General features: G+C 40.6%; 1 protein-coding gene across 2 annotated transcripts in view; it reads right to left on the minus strand.

Annotated features, from left to right (window-relative positions):
* The window catches only part of UBE2W (ubiquitin conjugating enzyme E2 W), a 36,375-nt gene extending 14,176 nt beyond the window's left edge, over positions 1 to 22,199 (minus strand). For both annotated transcript variants that reach the window (XR_014026181.1, XM_081325830.1), the window contains exons 1-2: positions 21,714 to 22,199; positions 13,243 to 13,334 (exon numbers count right to left, since the gene is read on the minus strand). Coding sequence is in view for 1 of the 2 variants with exons in the window: in XM_081325830.1 (XP_081181956.1) it covers positions 13,243 to 13,334; positions 21,714 to 21,728 (107 nt within the window). In the remaining variant the exon portion in view is untranslated. The remainder of the gene's footprint in view (positions 1 to 13,242; positions 13,335 to 21,713) is intronic.
* Positions 22,200 to 22,980: the final 781 nt, after the last annotated feature.

Consider the following 22,980-nt stretch of genomic DNA (forward strand, 5'->3'; position numbering starts at 1 on the left):
GAAAAAAACCCAGAAGTAAAAATCCTCTGAAAGTGAGGGTGTGTGTCTTTTTTTTTTTTTGGCGGCACGGCAGTAGCTTGCAGCGGCCACTGCAGATCCTAAGTGGTGCTATCTTTTTTATGTTTTTTATGTCTCACACAATATATGGATGTCAGAGCAACTGGTGTTTACGTGTACCATCGCCAGACACTATGGAAACTCAGAAACAACTCCAACAACTTCAACGACATTATTACCGAAGATTTGCAGAGGAAGCTGCGTAATCTCGGCTTGCTCCAAAGCCCAGGCCTTCAGACCTCGGCGTCACCAGAAGCCGACGGATGGAGGAGGGGGCATCGGAAGTGGTGCGAGAGGAAGCGAAAGCGAGGAAAACAAGCAGGGGTAAATGCTAGGTTAAAGGCTAACTTTAGTCGGCCTGCTTTACCATCTATCCTGCTAGCAAATGTTTGTTCCCTGGACAATAAATTAGATTAAATCAGACTCCAGCAAGCTACACGGCATAAGTACAGACATTGCTGTGTCTTTGTTTTTATGGAGACATGGCTGAGTGATAGAGTTCCGGATGCTACTATTCAGTTGGATGGGTTAGCCGCGTTTTGTGCCGATAGGAATGAAGCTCTGTGTGGTAAGACCCGTGGTGGTGGACTGTGTGTTTACATCAACACAGAATGGTGTATAAACTCTGTCCTTGTTTCCACCTACTGCTCACCGTTTGTGGAGTTTATGGTTGTGACATGTTGTTGTTGTTGTTAGCTGGGAAGTCGTGTCCAACCCATCGCGACCCTATGGACAACATTCCTCCAGGCCTTCCTGTCCTCTACCATCTTCTGGAGTCCATTTAAGCTCACGCCTACTGCTTCAGTGACTCCATCCAGCCACCTCATTCTCTGTCGTCCCCTTCTTCTATTGCCCTCGATCTTTCCCAGCATTAGGCTCTTCTCCAGTGAGTCCTTCCTTCTCATTAGGTGGCCAAAGTATTTGAGTTTTAGCTTCAGGATCTGGCCTTCTAAAGAGCAGTCAGGGTTGATCTCCTCTAGGACTGACCGGTTTGATCGCCTTGCAGTCCAAGGTACTCGCAGGAGTCTTCTCCAGCACCACAGTTCAAAGGCCTCAATTCTTTGGCGCTCAACCTTTTTTATGGTCCAACTTTCACTGCCATACATTGCAACTGGGAAGACCATAGCCTTGACTATACACACTTTTGTTGACAGGGTGATATCTCTGCTTTTTAGTGTACTGTCTAGATTTGCCATGGCTTTCCTCCCAAGGAGCAAGCGTCTTTTAATTTCTTGGCTACAGTCCCCATCTGCAGTGATCTTGGAGCCCAGGAAAATAAAATCTGTCACTACTTCCATTTCTTCCCCATCTATTTGCCAGGAATTGAGAGGGACAGATGCCATGATCTTGGTTTTCTTAATGTTAAGTTTCAACCCAAGTTTTGCACTCTCCTTCTTCACCTGCAACAAGAGGCTCTTTAGTTCTTCTTCACTTTCTGCCATTAGAGTGGTATCATCTGCATATCTTAGGTTGTTGATATTTCTTCCGGCAATCTTAATTCCAACTTTTGATTCATCTAGCCCTGCCTTTCTCATGATGTGCTCTGCATATAAGTTAAATAGGCAGGGCGACAGTATACAGCCTTGCCGGACTCCTTTCCCAATTTTGAACCAATCAGTGGTTCCATGTCCAGTTCTCACTGTTGGTTCTTGACCCGCATATAGGTTTCTCAAGAGACAAATAAGATGGTCTGGTACACCCATCTCTTTAAGAACTTGCCACAGTTTGTTATGATCCACACAATCAAAGGCTTTAGCATAGTCAATGAAGCAGAAGTAGATGTTTTTCTGGAACTCCCTAGCTTTCTCCTGTTGTGACTCAGGGCCAGCCTGTGGGTCCGACAGCCGGCTCCGATGTATCGGAGGACTCAGATGTGGGGGAGGAGGGAAACGAACCGGCTGATGATGATTTGGAGGCTTTGCAGAGTCCTCAGCCGGGGACCTCTTCTCAGCTGCGTGAGCCCGAGAGTGCGGAGGAAGATGACCCACAGCTGGCCCTGTTCAAGGACGCCCGACGCAGGAGGCAGTCGAGCAGGAACAAACAAAGAAAGGCTGTGAGACTCCTCGGGAGGAGGCACAGGGAGACCACGCCCTGAGCTCTCTATAAAAGGAGTGTTTGGGGAGGGGCTGGTTGCTGAAAGCAACTTTTCCGCTTGAGAAGACAAGCTCTAGTGTTTTTGTTAACTGCGTAATTAAATCTTGGCAGAAGCCTTTTAGCCTTGGACGCTCTCCAGTCTCTTCTTTTGAATAGGGGTTTGTTAGAAGAGGGCTGGTTCAGAACATCTCCATGATCCAGCGTATGTTGGCAATTTGATCTCTAGTTCCTCTGCCTCTTCGAAATCCTGCCTGTACTTCTGGTAGTTCTCGATCCACATACTGCTGAAGTCTAGCTTGTAGGATTTTAAGCATGACTTTACTAGCATGAGAAATGAGTGCAATGGTGCAATAGTTTGAACATTCTTTGGCACTGCCTTTCTTTGGAATTGGAATGTAAACTGATCTTTTCCAATCCTGTGGCCACTGTTGAGTTTTCCAAATTTGCTGGCAAATTGAGTGTAGCACTTTTACTGCACTGTCTTTTAAGATTTTGAATAGCTCAGCTGGAATACTGTCACCTCCACTAGCTTTGTTGTTGCTCAGCTTTTCTAAGGCCCACTTCACTTCACATTCTAGGATGTCTGGCTCAAGGTCAGTGACCACCTCATTGTGATTATCAGGGACGTTAAGCTCATTCTTGTATAGTTCTTCTGTGTAATTTTGCCACCTCTTCTTAATCTCTTCTGCCTCTGTTAGGTCCCTGCCATTTTGGTCCTTTATCATGCCCATTTTTGCATTAAACGTTCCCTTCATCTCTCCAATTTTCTTGAAAAGATCTCTGGTCCTCCCTATTCTATTGTTTTCTTCTATTTCTTTGCACTGTTCATTTAAGAAGGCATTCTTATCTCTTCTAGCTATTCTCTGGAATTCTGCATTCAATTGGGCATATCTATGTTTTTCTCCCTTGCCTTTCGCTTCCCTCCTTTCCTCAGCTATTTGCAAAGCTTCCTCAGACAGCCATTTTGCTTTCTTGCATTTCTTTTTCTTTGGGATGGTTTTGGTTGCTACCTGTTGTACAATGTCACGAACCTCTGTCCATAGTTCTTCAGGCACTCTGTCTATCAGATCTAATTCCTTAAATCTATTTGTCACCTCTACTGTATATTCAACAGGGATATGATTTAATTCATACCTGACTGGCCTAGCGCTTTTCCCTACTTTCTTTAATTTAAGCCTAAACTTTGCAACAAGAAGCTCATGGTCTGAGCCACAGTCAGCTCCTGGTCTTGTTTTTACTGACTGTATAGAGCTTCTGCATCTTTGGCTGCAGAGCATATAGTCAATCTGATTTCTGTGTTGACCGTCTGGTGATGTCCATGTGTAGAGCCGTCTCTTGGGTTGTTGGAAAAGAGTGTTTGCTATGACCATCGTATTCTCTTGACAAAATTCTATCAGCCTGTGCCCTGCTTCATTTTGTACTCCAAGGCCAAACTTGCCTGTTATTCCAGTTATCTTTTGGCTTCCTACTTTAGCATTCCAATCCCCCATGATGATAAGGACATCATTTTTTGGTGTTAGTTCTATAAGGTGCTGTAGGGCTTCGTAGAACCGGTCAATTTCATCCTCTTCAGCACTGGTGGTTGGGGCATAGACTTGGACTACTGTGATATTGAATGGTTTGCCTTGGATTCAAACTGAGATCATTCTGTCATTTTGAGGATTGTATCCCAGTATTGCTTTTCCTATTTTTTTATTGACTATGAAGGCTACTCCATTTCTTCTGAGGGATTCTTGTCCGCAGTAGTATACCTGATGGTCATCTGAATTAAATTCACCCATTCCTGTCCATTTTAGTTCGCTGATACCTAAGATGTCGATGTTCAGTCTTGTCATCTCTTGTTTGACCACGTCCAGCTTTCCTGGACACGTAGACCTTTTTTATTTATTTTATTTATTTTTATTTATTTTTATTTTATTACATTTATATACCGCCCTTTCCCGCCCTTTTATTTACCCAGGGAATTTACCACTGCTTTTATACTCGGAGTGTATATTCCACCTAGCGCTAATGCTAAAGAAGCGCTCTGTGTACTTTATCGGACTATCAACGAACTGCAGAACACACACCCTGATGGATTATTTATTGTTGCCGGAGATTTCAATCATGCAAATCTCAGAACTGTGCTCCCTAAATTTCATCAAAATGTGGACTTTGCAACCAGAGGGGAAAACATGCTGGATGTTGTTTATACAAACATGCCGGGTGCATATTGGGTGAAGCCCCGTCCCCACCTCGGTTATTCAGACCACATCTCTGTTATGCTAATTCCAGCAAACAGACCACTCATCAGGCGTTCAAGGCTAGTACGGAAGCAGATGAGGACCTGGCCAGCAGGAGCCATCTCTGCTCTTCAGGACTGCTTTGAATGCACTGATTGGGACATGTTTAGGGAGGCTGCAACCAACGGCGACTCCATTGACTTGGAGGAGTATACATTGTCAGTGACCAGCTATATCAGCAAGTGAATTGATGATGTTGCAGTCTCCAGGAAAATTATCTTACACCCCAATCAGAAGCTGTGGATAACTGGAAAGGTGCGTGCTCTACTGAAAACTCGAGACTCTGCATTCAGGGCAGGCAATAAAGTAGCCCTAAGAATAGCGAGAGCCAAATTGTCCCGGGCCATCAGAGGAGCAAAGTGTGCACATGCCCAGAGCATCCACCAATATTTTATGGACAGCGGCGACACACGGTCTATGTGGCAGGGCATGCAAGCCATCACTAATTACAGAATATTACCATCTGCCTGTGAGAGCGATGGCTCACTTCCAGATGTGTTGAACATTTTCTACGCCCGTTTTGAAGCACAGAATAATGTGACAGCAAGGAAGACCACACCTCCTTCCAACGACCAGATACTTTGTCTCTCCACTGCTGACGTGAGGAAAGCCCTAAGTAGAGTCGACCCATGGAAAGCTGCGGGACCAGACAATATTTCTGGCAGAGTGCTCAGAGGATGTGCAGACCAACTGGCAGATGTTTTCACATCTTTAACATTTCTCTGAGCACCACTGTTGCCCCAAAGTGCTTCAAGACAACGATCATCATTCCCGTGCCGAAGAAACCATCTATGTCTTGCCTCAATGACTACCGTCCCGTTGCACTTACTCCCATCATCATGAAGTGCTTTGAAAGGCTCGTTATGAGGCACATAAAGACCCTGCTGCCCGTAACATTGGATCCACTGCAGTTTGCATACCGCTCAAATCATTCCACTGATGACGCCATCTCTATTACACTCCATCTAGCTCTCACTCGTTTAGAAAACAAGGACTCATACGTACGTATGCTGTTCATAGACTTTAGTTCAGCATTCAACACTATTATCCCACAACACCTGATGGGGAAGCTGGCCCTGTTGGGCCTGAACACCTCCCTCTGTAACTGGATCATGGACTTTTTGACTGAAAGACCTCAGTCAGTCCGGATCGCGAATAACATTTCTAACATCCTCATACTGAACACTGGGGCCCCTCAGGGCTGTGTGCTCAGTCCCCTGTTGTTCACCCTGCTGACACACGACTGTGTAGCAATGCACAGTTCGAACCACATCATTATGTTCGCTGATGATACAACCGTGGTGGGTCTCATCAGCAAGAATGATGAGTCAGCATATAGAGAGGAGGTGGAGAAGCTAATAAGGTAAAGGTAAAGGTTCCCCCGCACATGCGTGCTAGTCGTTTCCGACTCTAGGGGCCGGTGCTCATCTCCGTTTCAAAGCCGAAGAGCCAGCGCTTGTCCGAGGACGTCTCCGTGGTCATGTGGCCGGCATGACTAGACGCCAAAGGCGCACGGAACGCTGTTACCTTCCCACCGGAGTGGTCCCTATTTTTCTACTTGCATTTTTACGTGCTTTCGAACTGCTAGGTTGGCAGAAGCTGGGACGAGTAACAGGCGCTCACTCTGTTACGCGGCACTCGGGATTCGACCCGCCAAACTGCCGACCTTATGATCGACAAGCTCAGCGTCCTAACCCACTGAGCCACCGCGTCCCTTAGGAGAAGCTAATAGACTGGTGCAAAGCCAACAACCTGTCTCTGAGTGTAGACAAAACAAAAAGAGATGGTTGTTGACTTCAGGAGGACAAAATACGACCGCTCTCCGCTGAACATCGATGGCTCCTTCGTGGAGATCGTAAGGAGCACCAAATTTCTTGGTGTTCATTTGGCGGAGAATCTCACTTGGTGCCTCAACACCTGTTCCATAACAAGGAAGGCCCACCAGTGTCTTTACTTTCTGAGGAAACTGAGGAAGGCACAGCTTCCACCACACATCCTCACAATCCTCTACAGAGGGACTATTGAGAGCACCCTGAGTAGTTGCATTACTGCCTGGTTTGGAATCTGCACCGTTTCGGATCAGAAAACCCTACAGCAAATAGTGAGGATGGCAGAAAAGATCATCGGGGTTGCTCTTCCCTCTGTCATGGATATTTACATCACATGTTGCATCCGTAAAGCCAGAAACATTGTGGCTGATTTCACACAACCCTCATATACACTCTTCACTCTTTTGCCATCTGGAAAGAGGTACAGGAGCATTCGGGCTCGGACATCCAGATTGTGTAACAGTTTCTTCCTACAAGCCATTAGAATTCTCAACACGAAGAAACTGGAACTATAAATACTTGTATTTGTAGTTTTTAAGTTTTTAGTTTAGAGTTATGTGTAGTTTGTTGTTCTGCTCTTCTTTTGATTTGTGTCGTCTGATGTAGCACCTTGGTTCTGGGGAAATGTTTCGTTTCACTGTGTACTGTACTGTATATTGTTGAAATGACAATAAAGTCTACTACTACTACTACTTTGTTCCACCCTCCTCTAAACTAAAGTGATGAATTAAGTTTACGGGGGGGGGGAATACAGAAAATTGAAAGATGGACTGGTGCTGACATCTAGTGGTAGATGAAAATACTGCCCTAAATATATAGATGAATCAAAAGTTGGAATTAAGATTGCCGGAAGAAATATCAACAACCTAAAATATGCCGATGATACCACTCTAATGGCAGAAAGTGAAGAACTAAAGAGCCTCTTGTTGCAGGTGAAGGAGAGTGCAAAGGTTGGGTTGAAACTTAATATTAAGAAAACCAAGATCATGGCATCTGGCCCTCTCAATTCCTGGCAAATAGATGGGGAAGAAATGGAGGTAGTGACAGATTTTATTTTCCTGGGCTCCAAGATCACTGCAGATGGGGACTGTAGCCAAGAAATTAAAAGACGCTTGCTCCTCGGGAGGAAAGCCATGACAAATCTAGACAGCACACTAAAAAGCAGAGATATCACCCTGTCAACAAAAGTGCATATAGTCAAGGCTATGGTCTTCCCAGTTGCAATGTATGGCAGTGAAAGTTGGACCATAAGAAAGGCTGAGCGCCAAAGAATTGAGGCCTTTGAACAATGGTGCTGGAGAAGACTCCTGTGAGTCCCTTGGACTGCAAGGCGATCAAACCGGTCAGTCCTAGAGGAGATCAACCCTGACTGCTCTTTAGGCGGCCAGATCCTGAAGCTAACACTCAAATACTATGGCCACCAAATGAGAAGGAAGGACTCACTGGAGAAGAGCCTAATGCTGGGAAAGATTGAGGGCAATAGAAGAAGGGGACGACAGAGAATGAGGTGGCTGGATGGAGTCACTGAAGCAGTAGGCGTGAGCTTAAATGGACTCCAGAAGATGGTAGAGGACAGGAAGGCCTGGAGGAACATTGTCCATAGGGTTGCGATGGGTTGGACACCACTTCGCAGCTAACAACAACAACAAATATACAGCCCAGAAAGAAAAGCCTGTTGTTTTGACCTTCATTATGGAGCATCAGAGATCTGGAGAAAGAACATACAAAAAAAATACTTACCAGGAGGAAAAGTATGTTCTGTTACAACAAATGCAAATGATATTAACTTCAAACCACGAGGAAATTAAAAATGAATTTGAAAATTTAAATGAATGCATTCTCAATTTAATGTCACAACAATCAAATGATCAGAAAACAAAAAGAGACAGAGATCATGTAAAGCAGACAACTGAATATAAGCTAGTGGAGACTCAAGTGGAGAATGACAAGAAACATTGAGCATGGAAAAGAAAACTTGTACTCTAAGACCACAAAGTATATTTGAGGATAAAGAAAAAGATTTGACAAAATGGATTGCTGAGCTGTTGGGAGTACCACAAGAAATGGGGAGACAAGGGATGATGAGAGAAATCTTCAATGAATATGAAGGGGCAAAATCTTTTTACAAAGACATGAAGTTTGATTTGCCTACTATCTCTACAACAACATTTACAAGATTATGGAAAGATTCTTTGATGCAATGGAATATATTAATTGAGAAAGATGCTTGGCAATAGAAAAGGGCTAAAGTGAGAATTGAGGAATTAGATGATGGGGTGTATCAGAGAGAATATTTAAAAATTAAACACTTGTTTGAATATGGCTGAAGAAATAGAAAGATTTTAGTTTAAGAGGGATGAACCCTCCAAGTAAGTATTTTTCTTTTCTTTTTTTCTTTTGTTTTTTGATATGAGAACTATAAAAATGTGTGGGATGATCAACATAAAGAAAATGTTTTAAATATTTAAATGTAATTGATTTTATGAAAATTTCAATGGATAATTAAAAAGTAGATGATTGGATTTAATTATAGGTAAAGAGAACAGAAAAAAATTGGAAATAAGGGTATACTAGTTCAAGAGAGATATGTATTTTAAGTAGTATATTTTTCCCCTTTTTTCTTCTCTTTTTTCTTTTTTTCTCATATCTTTTCTTTTTCTATGTCCTTCTTTTTGTGTCTTTTTCTTACTTATTTTTTAAGACATGAAAATATTAAAATACTTTAAGGTAATTAATTCTGGGAAAATTTTAACCTGTAGAAATGTTTTGAACGTTGTAGGGAAAATAACTGGGAGAGAGCATGTCTACTCATTTGCAGTCCATGAGAAAGACATTCCTAGAGTTAAAAGAAAGAGGAATGACTTTTACTGAGGCACACAATGTGTATGTGATGCTCAGTTCATTGGACACTTCATGGGACGTCCTAGTGACCGGTTTAGAGTCCATGCAAGAGAGGGACTTAACCATGAGTTATTTGACTGCCTGGTTGTTGGAGGAGGAACAGAAATGACTGGAAAGGCAGCAGAGAGGAGGTGATGACAACGCACAGACCAGGCCTAAAACTGCAATGTCCAAAGATGCCAGTAGAGCAGCCAAGAACATTTGCATGGTGAAATGCTGCTTCACATATGGTTCTACAGAGCATCTCCAGAGACACTGCCCTGAGAGGAGAAACAGAGGAGCAGCAAAACAAGGTAGTAGAGCTACACAACCGACATTTTCCCGGGCAGCAACAGTAACTGAAAAAAACACTTGGCTGTTGGACAGTGGGGTGAGTCAGCATATTGCAAATGACCCATAAATGTTTTCAAACCTAAGACCAGCTAAACAAACATTTGTTAGCTTGGCTAATGGACAACAATCTGCTGTTAAAGGGGAAGGTAAAGTTTATGTACTGGGTATTGGAGAAACATTGGATAATATATTATATGTACCAGAGTTAAACCATAATTTACTCAATATTTTGAGCTTGGATAATATGGGGTATGAAGTACTGTTTGCAAAGGGTCAATACATCATCAGGAAAGGTGGGAGGATTTATCCACAAGGTGGTAAGATGGATAATTTATACATGTTAGGAAAGCAGCAGGATGGTTGTGCATGAACATGATAATTGTGTACATTTATTACATAGGAGGTTAGGTCATGCACGTTTTGGAGTGCTGCAAAGGATGCCAGACCTAGCTGAAGGACTACACTTTAAACAATGCAGCACATATTTAGACTGCACTATTTGTAAGGAGTCAAAGTCCAGAGTGTATCCTGTAAGTAAGAAAAGCTCAAGGTAAACAGAGTTTTGCAGTTAGAGCACGCTGATTTAATTGGTTCTATGGCGCCCTCTCTAAGAGGGGCTAGGTATGTACTAGTCTTAGTAGATGACTACACCAGATATGGGTTTTGCTATTTATTAAAGAGCAAAATAGAAGTCCTACAACAGTTCAGGCAATGGGTGAACTTTGTAGAGCAAAGCTATGGCCATAAAGTATGCCAGCTGCAAACAGACAGGGGAACAGAGTTCATGTCTGACAACTTCCAAAAGTGGCTGAGGAACTTAGGCATAAAGCATGGATGTACGAACCTGTACTCGCCAGCAGAAAATGGTGTGGCTGAACGGAGGAATGACATATTACAAACCATGAAAGACTCACTGTTGGCAAATGCAGGAATGAGTAAAACATTCCGGGGGGAAGCCATGAAAACAGCCAACTATCTAGTAAACAGGGTATGAAGTGCTGCTATCAATGAAACTCCATATTGCCTGTTATATGGAAGGAAACCTTCATTGGCTCACCTAAAAACATTTGGCAGTTAAGCCTGGGTGAATATTTCCAAAAGCAACAAAAGGAAAGGACAGAAAAAGGCCAGGAAACTTAGGTTTGTTGGATATGAGCCAGGTTCTAAAGAATATAGATTCACAGATGGAACAAAGAAGGTTGTGATTTCAAGGTCTGCTAGTTTTGTAGAACAAAACAATTGGACAGGGCGCATGTTAACGCCGAGATGTTCATGCCAACATGTAGCGCTAGTTCTCAGGAAGGAGAGACTACACAAGGCCCAATGAAGGAAGGGCAGGATAGCAGGTCAGAAATAGTAGGAATAGAAGAGGATAGACCTGAGGTAAAGAGAGAAGTAACAGAAACACAGGAAGAGATGATACCGAGGAGGTCTGAATGTAGCAATAAAGGCATGCCTTCTGATCGGTTCTCAGTGAGGTTAGACCATATAGTGTAAAGTATGAACCCCGTAATTACCAAGAGATGTTATCATTGCGCAAAGTAGAACAGGATAAAATGGAAGGAGGCTATGGACAGAGAAATGGAGTCTATGAATGTGCATCAGGTGTTTACCCTTATGAGATTACAAGGAGGAACAAAGGCTATGGGGTGTAAATGGGTATGTAAAAAGAAGGTTTTGCACAATAATGAATTGTAGTATAAGGCACGATTAGTTGCGCAAGGATTTACACAGAAAAACGTTCATTATGATGAAGTGTTTGCACCAACAGTAAGAGGTGAGGCCATAAGGCTAGCATTGGCTTTAGTAGCTACACGCAGTTATACCATATATCATTTTGATATTACCAGTTCATATTTAAATGCTGAATTAGAGGAATAAGGATATGTATTTAAATTGAATAAAGCCATATATGGGTTAAAACAGTCAGCAAGAAACTGGAATCAGTGTTTAGATGCTGCTTTCAAAGAGTTAGGTTTTAGAAGCAGAAAGGCAGATCCATGTTTATACACTGCGCAGTATAAGGGTGCAGTGTGTTTCCTGTTAGCTTACGTTGATGACTTGTTTTATTACAAAGAATCACTCCCACGTTGACTCCTTTGTCAAGCGACTTGAAAGCAATTGGGTTAACAGCTGTTTAGCTTTAAATGGGAAGAGTGTCAAGGTAATGATTTAACAGCTAACCAGCTTATGTAATGTAAGATGTAATGATGGGAATGACTCAGCAGGGTCTGTGTCTCTTTAAGAGCCTTTGTATAAAGGGAAGGCTCTGCTGATATGTTCTATCTCTTCCATTTCCTGCTGTTAACTGGTGTTTGTTGGATCCTGCTGTATTAGCAGGTGTATGTATATTGTTCCTGATGTATGATATTGTAGATAGTGTAAGATAAACCACCATTTAATGTAGACCACTGTTTACTGTAAAAGATTGCCGGCGGATAACACCCAGGGGGAGGGCCTTCTCTGTGGGTGCGCCTGCCCTCTGGAACCAGCTGCCCGTGGAGCTCAGGACTGCCCCTGACCTGCGTTCATTCCGCCAGGACCTGAAGACCTGGCTCTTTGAGCTCTCTGGCCCAGGCTGAGAATTTTAACTGGGGCTTTATTTTCAGGGATAATTTAATCTTTTTAATTGTCTTTTAACTTTTGTATTTTGTATTGGTGTGATTTTAAAATGCCCTATAAACCACCCTGAGTCCTTCGGGAAAGGGCGGTATATAAATCTAATAAAATTAAAAAATTAAATTAAATTACTCCTGGGTTATCTCACGCAATAAGACTGTGCACACTTCCATAACTACCCATTCTGCTGATTCTGGACCAGCTGAAGCTTCTTAGTGGTCACCAAAAATGCACTGCATTAATCCTGTTGGAAGATGACTGCGGTATGAGTGATTATATGTAAGGAGTAGGATGCACAAGATAGACTGTAAAAACCAGGTGGCCCTAAGGGAAACATAAAAAAAAAGAGGCCACGGAGTGGTGATTAAGGTCTCAGCAGCTGATCATCAGGAATTCTTACTAGTACCCTCCAAAGCCCAAAAGCATTCATCTGGCACTTTGCTGGACCAAATTGTTATTTAATTAAGTAAATTTATATGGCCACCCATCTTGCAATCAGCAATTCTAGGCAGCTAACAAAATTAAAAACAACCAATCATAATAATATGAAAAATAACAGTTGGGAAAACAACTCCTTCATTCATAATCATCGTATAGGCCCCCCTCATGAATCAATCCTGCCACCCTGTAGTAGAGAATGGGTAAGAGAACTCCAAAATAATCAATCTGTTCATGACAAGGGACAGACAAAATTAGTTGCCAATGCCCCAAAACAAAAAATATCTCATTCACACAGACTATGCACATAGGTATAAATAAATTCATAAGTAGAGGATTGACATTTATTATCATAGGTATCATATTGCCTATCTGTGTTATAAAACAGTATTTCATGCTTCAATATCACAAACCTAGTTTGTTTAAAAGGCTTAAACTGTGATAAAATATCAGAGAACTCTCCATCACTTACTTATTTATTTGTAAAATTTATTAGCTGCCCATCCTGCCACACGGTATCCTTTTTAAACATGCATCTAAGTAAACACTATTTATACCCAGGTCTGATAGCAATGTAAACTGGATAAGTGGATCAAACGAAGTATTTAATGATACAATAATGGTAAATATATTTGCATTTTCCTACAAGTCGTATCTTTCAAAACAGTAATAAAAATACATATACTTACTGTGTAATTGAATTTTGTACACTCTTTTCATTCAAGGTCATTCCTGGTGGCGGGTCATTCTGCAAAGCTAACAGCTCTTTCTGTAGCCTCTTCTAAAGAGAAAGAAAAATCTTGAAACATTTCATAAAGTATTTGACTAGTCCTTAAAGATGTTATCTATATAGTATAAGACATTGCTCAATCTGAATGGCCAAGCCTGTTATTTATGTCTTAAACACTATAATCATCATGTGTATATTTGCTTTGCATTTTGTGTAGCAAGTCAACAGCAGCTTACATTTTATTCTTAATTATATATTGTTCTAATCTTACATACAAAGGTAGGTTAAGGATACATAAGCTGCTAAGAATTGGTAATGACTCAAATAGCATATAAGCCTAGTAAGACAAATAAGTAAATAAATGAATATCATACTGGTTATCATTCCAGAGAACTGAACAAGACTGGGACAGGTAGACTGTACTTCACAAATAACAAAATATGTTATATAGAAAATCAGTACAGCACATGAAACAGATATCCAATATAAAATGTTTATTGATGAAGTTCAACATTTCTTTAACACAATAAATATCAGAAAGTAAAGAAACTTCAATTAAACTATCTAGATATTCTATACTATACAAATTGGCTTGAGCACCAATTAAATTTATGATTAGTAAAAGGATATAATTCAATTTTATCTGAACAACTGTCTATATATGTAGCACGACTTCAAAACAGATATAGAATTGATTCACATAATTTAAAACTGCAAATATGTAAACTTACTTAATAGTGAACCTAACTGAATATACAGGGATAATTCAGAGGAAACATACATCGCACCATACTATCAATATATTGAGAGGCAATTTGGTGTAGTGGTTAAGAATTGGGAGACTGTGATTTCTAGACCTGTCTTAGGCACAAAGCCTCTCAGAAGGCAAAGATAAACCATTTCGGAAAAATCTCATCAAAAAATTGCAGGGATTTTTCATGGCAATTCTCAATTCTGAGAATTGAACACACTTGAATGGGAAAAATATGTTAATTAATTAATGCATGAAGGTATAAGGAAATTGTAGAAACTGGTTTTTATTATTTACAGTATTATATCAAATAGATAATGTTTGAATAGATAAGAGTAGTACATAACTGGGTAAAATTACATCCCTGCACCCAGCAGCTAAAAAAAATAATAATCAAAGTATTCTCCAAGTAATCATGAGATAACTATAGCTTTCCACTACTTGGTGCCTTCTAGATTTGTTAGATTAGCACTCTTATCATCCATAGTCAGCCTGAGGAAAAAAATAAAACAAACATGAGCTGCTGTAAACATGAGGATAAAAAGTGAAAGTATACTTTTACTTGAAAGACATGAAGCAGATGCAGGAAAAGCAATCTAGAAGTCATAAATATACTTTAATGAATAAATTCATATTCAAAACAATTACTACATAGTGCATCCTCCTTAAGTTTCACAATATTCATATACTGATGAAATTATATGAGCACAGAATTTCACTTTCCTCTGTTAATTATGGAGATTGTAATATATGTATGTGCCCAATAAGTTGCCAATAGTCAATCACTTATTTATTTAAACCTCAAAGTTTAAGGAGACAGCTTTAAAAAATATTAATGAGGATTGGAAAAATGTATACAAATAGTGGACGAACGGTATCCAGAACAAACTGTTTCAGTGTGTGCTAATAAAATACAGGAATGCTTCTTTTCAGAATGTTTCCCTATTTCGTTATCTCCTGAATATTTCATTTCACTCTCACTTCCTATTTTCCACTTTTAATGTCCCTTTTAAAATTCTGCATTAATGAGCATGCTCGTTCACTGTCATCTTCTCTTACTCCTCCTCTTTATATTATTATTTTGTAGGGGAGTTCCAGAAGTTGATATTAAAGCACTAGTTACATAAATGTATAGAATAATAAACAAACATATACTTAAGAGTCACTACCTTTTATAAAGCTATGTTTTGGTTTATTAAAGAATGACTAACCCGTATGTTTTTGCAAAGTATGCCTGTGAAACAGACTAACTAAAACATTTAATTAAATAATTATGTAGCTCCCTTTTATTTATAGGATAACACTCCTAAATCTCTTCTAGAATTTCAGAAAATAATGATAGGATAGAATGTATTTAGTATCCTAGTAGCTCCATAGGAAAATTTGAGGTAGAACTTATGCGAGTATATGTCTGTTTGGGCAACAGGATTCCCTTCTACTTTCTTTTCTCATACAACCTACCATGTGCCTTTGAGTCTTCTTCTCAAAATCACCCTTGGATTCTTTATCCAAGGAATTTTACCAAAGGATAATCAAGTTTTAAGTTTACAAGAGAACATTTATTATCTACTAAAGTTAAAGACTCATCTTAAATTAAGGTCTGTACAATATATCTTCAAACACATGGAAAGTGTATTGTTATATTTTTCCTACTTCGGTTTGTTGCTGAGAAATACTTTTTCCAGAGAGTTTAGTAAGAAATGCTTGAAAAATAGAGTGATTATTTTGAAGTGAATATGACAGCTTCTTTATAATGGTCATAAGGAATTACCAAGCAGCATATGTTAAATGTCATGGTTATTTGAAAAGAGGATGACCCTGAATTTAGGACAATACTTTCCCCAAAACAGCTGGAATAAAAGTAATCCTTTGCTATGCACATTTTCCCTACCTTATTATCCTAGACATTTCACCCAATATATATTTGTAGGTAATAATGATTTGCCATTTGCTTTCCTAGGGCTGAGAATCAGTGACTGCCTCAAGGTCACCCAGCTGGTTTTATGCCTAAAGAGAGATTAGAATTCATGATCTCCTGGTTTCTAATCTGATGGCTTAACTACTATATCAAACTGATTCTACATATATTTTTTAAAGCTATGCAATGTTTCAGATTCAAAGCAGAAAAAGCCAAACATTATCTTTTCCATAAATCACAGAGGATAGCTTTGTGAACCTGGGAAAAGACACAGTTGCTTTGAATTTATCACAGTTGGCTTGAAGAATGTTCACCAACATCAAGGATTTTTTTTTTATTAAAGGTGGGGAATACCGGCAACATTAAAACTCTTTGATGCTAAAACGCTTGCCCACATCCTATAGCATACACGGCTCTAGGGAGCTGCAACAAACCCCAGCCGCCACACAAAGCTCTTCACAACTTGAAGCCCAGCTCCAACTCAGCCTAGCAGCACAACACAAAGGGGCTTCTTGGCATAGCACAACTCTGGGCGTGCTAAAAACCCCTATGTCATCGTCCCAAGTAAATCAGAAAGGAACCGCAACTAGATCAGCTAATTCTATCTTACTGTAATGCCACATTAAAAGAATTTTGCAAATCTGAAAGTACAAACTTCCCACCGCCACTTTTAACTGCTTGATCCATTAGGGCATGTCCTTCCTAAGTTTCTTCCTCTGACTGTCAATCCATTAGGAGCTTCTCCTCTCTTGTCTGACTGCCCCAAAGATAATCTACATCCCATTACACCGACCCCCAGCACACAGCAAAGTCCTTCACAGCACAAAGCTTGGCCCAGCAGTGTGCCACAAAAATCATCCTCGCCATCTCGCACTCCGGGGCCCCTGATGTCCTGAGCTCTACTATCCCAACTGATATTCGCCATCTTCTTTCTCTTACTGCTGACAAGGCATACCCACTCTGGCCCTTGACAAAGCAGCTGCTGGACCCATGAGGCCATCTCCCCCATGTCTTATAAAGATCCTGCCTGAGGAAAAAAGCCTCGTGTGGCTAGCAACTGCATCACAAAGAGTTATGTTTGGTTAGTAGTGGCAACAGGAAGACAGCAAAGACTGGGTAACCTGGAAGGGGCCTCAGAATGCTGGGAGCCACATAAGGGGGGAAATAAGCTAATGGGTAGAGTTGAAGCACCCTTGTGATCATACTACCCTTGTATAAAAAGGGAGAAAGCCACTGTTTAAATGTAAGGTGTTACAAGATGCAGAGCAAAGTGTGGGAGAAGGACAGGCAGAGCCTGGAGGCAGAATCAAGAGAGGAATCAGCCTGGAGTCATTACATCCCTAAGAGGTTCAAGGGTAGCCAGTCTTGAATTCCATTAACTCTTATCTAGCGCCAATTTAGTGCTGACTCCTCTCTTGACTCTGCCCCCCAGGCTCTGCCTCTCCTTCTTAATTGATTAGATTGTCAGGCATGAAGAATCAGGCCCACATATTAAGTTCTAGTTAAGCTGATTTATTACTCTTGCCTATACACAAGAATCTAGTCAACTAACAGTCAGCACTAAATTAGCACTAGATAAAGAGTTAACAGAATTCAAGAAGAGCTGGACTTGGACCAATTGTGGGAACATAACGACTCCAGATTGATTCCCCTCTTGACTCTGGCATGATTATTTGTCATATGATAAAACTAAGGTTAACATAGATTTTAAAAATCATTATGTTAGTTGTACCATATTGAGAATATGGAATATACATCCAAAAATATCTCTCTGGCTCTCAGCAAAAAAAGTATTTTATCAATGACAATTGATAAAGTAAAATAAGCAAACATAAATGATTAGCTTACCACGAGATATTAGATTTTTTTTTAAAGGAGAATACAAAATAAAGTCAAGAGAAGATGTAATAGCAAAGTGATATACTTGTCCATGGCTCTCCTATACATAATTATCAAAAAGCTTTAAAATAAATAAAAGAATGTATGAACATATAAGACTGAATTGGAAATAGAACTCTTTACAAATGGAAAATAAGTGGTTGACAAGATACAATTTACATTTTGTTATAACAAAGAAAATTTCTATAAAATTATGGATCATTGGTATATGTCACCAGAAAAACTGCATAGGATGTATTTCAAATTTATGTTGGAAATGTAAACAACATAAAGGGACATTTTATCATATTTAGTCGATGTGTAAAAACACCAGAAAAGTTTGGATGCAAATGAATACACTACTGCAGAAGCTTTTGATGATTAACATACAACAGAAACCAGAGGCTTTCTTTTGAGACTGATGGACAAAGAACTGGAAAAAAAGTCATGGAACTTTATTTTTACACAACTGCAGCAAGAATATTATATGTATAAAAATATGTACCAAAGTGGAAAGACTCAAATTACCCACAATTGAGGAATGGTTGGTGAAGATGATGGAATTTGCAAAGATAGCTAAATTGACTTAATTAGAGAAAAGATGTTATCTACATTTACTGTTTAGTAGAAGCCCCTCATAGACTTTTTGTGTGAAACAGAAAATAATGAACTTATGACTTACAGATTTAATAACTAGAAAAAATAGGTAATATAATAAAGAGAATGTTTTTGTAACCACAGAGTAAGAGGTATTTTTTATTTGTAATTATACTTGCTGAAAAGGAAATCAGCAACTGTTTTTTTGTTTGTATTTGTCATTGTTCCTGTCTTTGTCATTGTTCCTGTCTTTACTTTGTATCTTGTTAGTTTTTATGTTATTATAGATGATAGATACGATATATATATATATATATATATATATATATATATATATATATATGAAAGTCAAATATAGAAACAGCTTAAAGGTAAAGGTAAAGGTTCTCCCGCACATGCGTGCTACTCGTTTCCAACTCTAGGGGCCGGTGCTCATCTCCATTTCAAAGCCGAAGAGCCAGCGCTTGTCCAAGGACGTCTCCGTGGTCATGTGGCCGGCATGACTAGACACCAAAGGCGCACGGAACGCTGTTACCTTCCCACTGTAGTGGTCCCTATTTTTCTACTTGCATTTTTACGTGCTTTTGAACTGCTAGGTTGGCAGAAGCTGGGACGAGTAACAGGTGCTCACTCTGTTACGCGGCACTCGGGATTCGACCCACCAAACTGCCGACCTTCTGATCGACAAGCTCAGCGTCCTAACCCACTGAGCCACCGCGTCCCTTAGAAACAGCTTAGAAGCAGACATATTGACTTTGGACCAAATGATAGAAGATAAAGATGAATTTTTAATTTATCCTATGCACAAAGATAAATAAATCATCTATCAGATATAAGTCAATGGCAATATTTACAATTATAACATTGGCTACATTATTTGGAAGAGCAGCATTTTGTTTCTAAGGCACCTGAGGTACTAGAACAACTTGTTAAATCCTTTAAAACTAAAAAAAACCTATTTTTATAGATATTTGTTATCAAAAAATCAGTTCAATAAGCAAATGTTGAAAAATGAGTGGCAAATAGAATTAGAAGTTTCTATATTATCTAGATAATGGGAGACTATCTTAACTTCTATAGTAAGAATGTCAATGGACCTCCAATTACAGCTTATAGAAGAAAAATGTTTAGAATTTATTGGACTTGTATAGAAAGGATTATCAAAAATAGCATTTTATTGTAGATGTAATAATGGTAGCATTTCTTTAAAATGGATGTTTTTACAATGTCTTATAGCTACATCTTTGGAGAAAGTATTGGATGATATATGATTGTACAACTAAAACTAAAATTCTCAGGCGGTAATATTCTCTTGAATTACATATCTAATTCATGGAATTTGAGAACAAGACAAGGTGAGTTCATTATCCATGCTCTTATTAAGGCCAAAGACTAATATTGCAGCACTGGAAAGATATATTTAAGCCCCGCTTCACTCAATGGATTGAAGACCTGATTGCACTTGCCATCTATGAGTGAATTTCCTATAGACGTAGGCTTTGAATGGACAAGTATAATGAAATATGGGACTCATTTATACAGAATAAAATAGGTTAAAAATAATCATATAAATGTATCAAAATATATGTCTTCACTATTTACACTAGACATATATAGAATTGTAACTGTTTATTGTTATAAAAGACATTACATTTTTGTTTTTTTCACTTTTGGTTAGAATAATTTTTATGTGGGTTTTTTTGTCTTTTGACAATATATGTATCACTATCACTATTATTTTTGTGTACTGTATTGTCCTTTTTATTAATTTAAAAAGCAACAGAAATAAATACAAAACTGTAGAAATGGTTGTGGGGAGATTTTTCTATGGATAAGGGGAGAGAAAGCAAATGAGATATTACAAGAAGATTTGCAGTGGCCAATTAGCTTAGGTTGACTTCCTGATTCCAACACAAAGGCAAACAAAAACGTTAGTTAGAATTTCACAACTCATACATACTTGTTTTTGAATATGCCTGCCATCAAAATGTGTCGAAGATAACAGTAATAGACCACTTAGTGGGAAGAACAGATTATTCAGGACCTATTTCACCTCTCTCCACCACTCTTTTGAATTTGGTTCCCTTGGAGACCCTGAAATCCTGGTACTACACAGACATCCCTGAAGTCAGGGTAATTGGTCTACAGCAGGGGCCCCCAACATTTTGGGCACCAGGGACTTGTTCCATGGAAAAAAGGTTTTCCCATGGACGGAGGGGGCATGGTTTCATGTGCTGTCTGCATCCCATGGATAGGGTTCGCTTGTTTGTGTAGCCCAGTTTCTGGCATGCCGTGCCAGTCCACAGACCAGGGACCAGACAAATAATCCGAACTCTATCTTCATACAGAGAAAGATAGGTCCAATGGAGACTGCAGTGCCAGTGTCACTCCTACAAAAACAAACTATGCCATGACTAAGGTACAAAAGAAAGCACACCGAAATGACTTTCCATAAAGACTTCCTGACCTCTTCCTCTTTCTCAAACCCTCACACGTAGGCACTCCACCAAAACTCCTCCGTCTCCTTACTTCCAGAGCAGGGGTCTTCAAACTTGGCCCTTTTATGACTTGTGGACTTCAACTCCCAGAATTCCTCAGCCAGCAAAGCTGGCTGAGGAATTCTGGGAGTTGAAGTCCACAAGTCATAAAAGGGCCAAGTTTGAAGACCCCTGTTCCAGAGCAACATGGTCCTTCAAAGGATTCCGAAGAAAACGGATGCTTAAGATATTTCATTTCCTGAAGCATCGACAGACCTGCCTCAGCCAGTAGGCGCGTCTTACTGCCCCTTCCACATTCACCACCAACCAAGCCAGGCCAAGCACAGCCCAAGTCTTTGAAAGCCACACCTAGGAAACAGCCACCTGCTCTCCCCGGCGAAGCCCAAGCTGGCCCTGCCGCCTCCACCCCTGCCTTTCTTCAGCTTTCCTTCCCCTCGCCAGCCCCTTCCTCAGCCGGGAAGGGAGACGAAGGTGGGGAGAGGTCTCCTTGGCCTTCTCTGCCCCTCGCCCGGCTTCTCGCCGTGCCTTCAGGACGAAGTTCCTCTCTCGGAGGCTCTTTCCAATCGCTCGGGCAGGAAACGCCAGAGCGGCTCCAACCGCCGCCGCTCCACGGAAGTCATTGCAGGCGAAGAGCGAGAGGGCGAGAGCCTCCGGTCCAACCTTCACCAACTCCTCCTCTGCCACCCCTGACGGCAGCGCGGCTCTCCGCCCCACTCTCCTCCGTACTCCCGGGAGAGTCACCTGGGGACGAACCGACACGCCACCCCAGCCTGCCGCAGGCTGCTCACCTGCATAGACGCCATGATGAATCCGCCTCCCCACACTGTCCGCTCTCGGCGCCGCCGGCCGGGACCGGGAGAGACTCAGGGCGGCGGCGGCGGCGGCGGCGGCAGCAACGCCGGCACTCTTCCCCGGTCGCTTCCTTCTCCTCCTCGCCTCTCCCCCCACCCCTCCGGGTCACGTGGGAACTCCGGCCATCCCGTGAAAAGCGCGCATGCGTCCCGAGGCTCTGCCGTAGTTGGTGCCAGGTGGGCACGGGACCTCTTCGAGTGGGTTGCTGAAATTCTGGCCTTCCTTAAAAAAAAAAAAAAACAACGCCCAAAAGGTTCAAAACAAACCGTAGCAGCTTAGCTCCTCTTGTTACGGCGTCAGAACTCGGTGACATATAGGCCACGTGCGTGCTGTGCTGGCTTCCCGAGTATAGGGTGCCAGGCGGTTTATAAAAAAATATGCGTGTATATATCTTCGTGGACGCACCAGACATCGCATGTCCTTTCTCTGACTACCCCCTTGCATCTGGAAGGGGGCCAAAGAAACGGACGATGTGAGGTTACCCAGAGTAGGGCTCGACTTAATGAGCTTTGAGGAAAAGCAAGGCATTTTGATTGTCTCCTGGAATCTCGTCCATATCGACAGCAATGACATCACAAGTGACCTATGTTTCAGATACAGCTATAGATAACCTACCTTCAAAATGCGTGTAACATTTAACATGCTATAAAAAGAATAGTTTCTCTTTATTCTAGGCAGAATATATTATCACAGAACAGAAATAATTAGCTATGTATAGGAAATGACACCATGCCATGATAAAGGCTTATTTTCTGGTAGTGCCTGTTTTTTTCGTTACTGAAGAAAGTATACTGGGGCAGTTGTTATAATCAAGTAAAATCTTGCAAATATATCTGGACAGATTTGTCCTGTCCCTCTGAGCAGGGAATTTGAAATCCTAAATGTTTTTTGTCAGAAATACATGATTTTACCAATTCATGAAGGGTTTGCATGATTATTTATAATGAAAATATTTACACGAGCAATTGGAAGATGATTCTTCACTTTTAGATTTTCCCATCATCCAGCCAAATGACACCCACAACCATATAATTCCCATTAGGGCTACTAATGTTTTTTTGTCATACAGAACATTTGCTAATATGGATGTTAAACTTGATTTTTTTTAAAAAAAAAAAAGCATTTGTCATAATCTTTATTAAAATTCCAGTGGTTAATAGAGTTATTTTGTGTAGTGATTAAGGCATTAAGGAGACTTAAGTT

Source organism: Vipera berus (assembly GCF_964194415.1).
Source record: "Vipera berus genome assembly, chromosome: 3".
In the NCBI taxonomy this organism is placed as follows: domain Eukaryota; kingdom Metazoa; phylum Chordata; class Lepidosauria; order Squamata; family Viperidae; genus Vipera; species Vipera berus.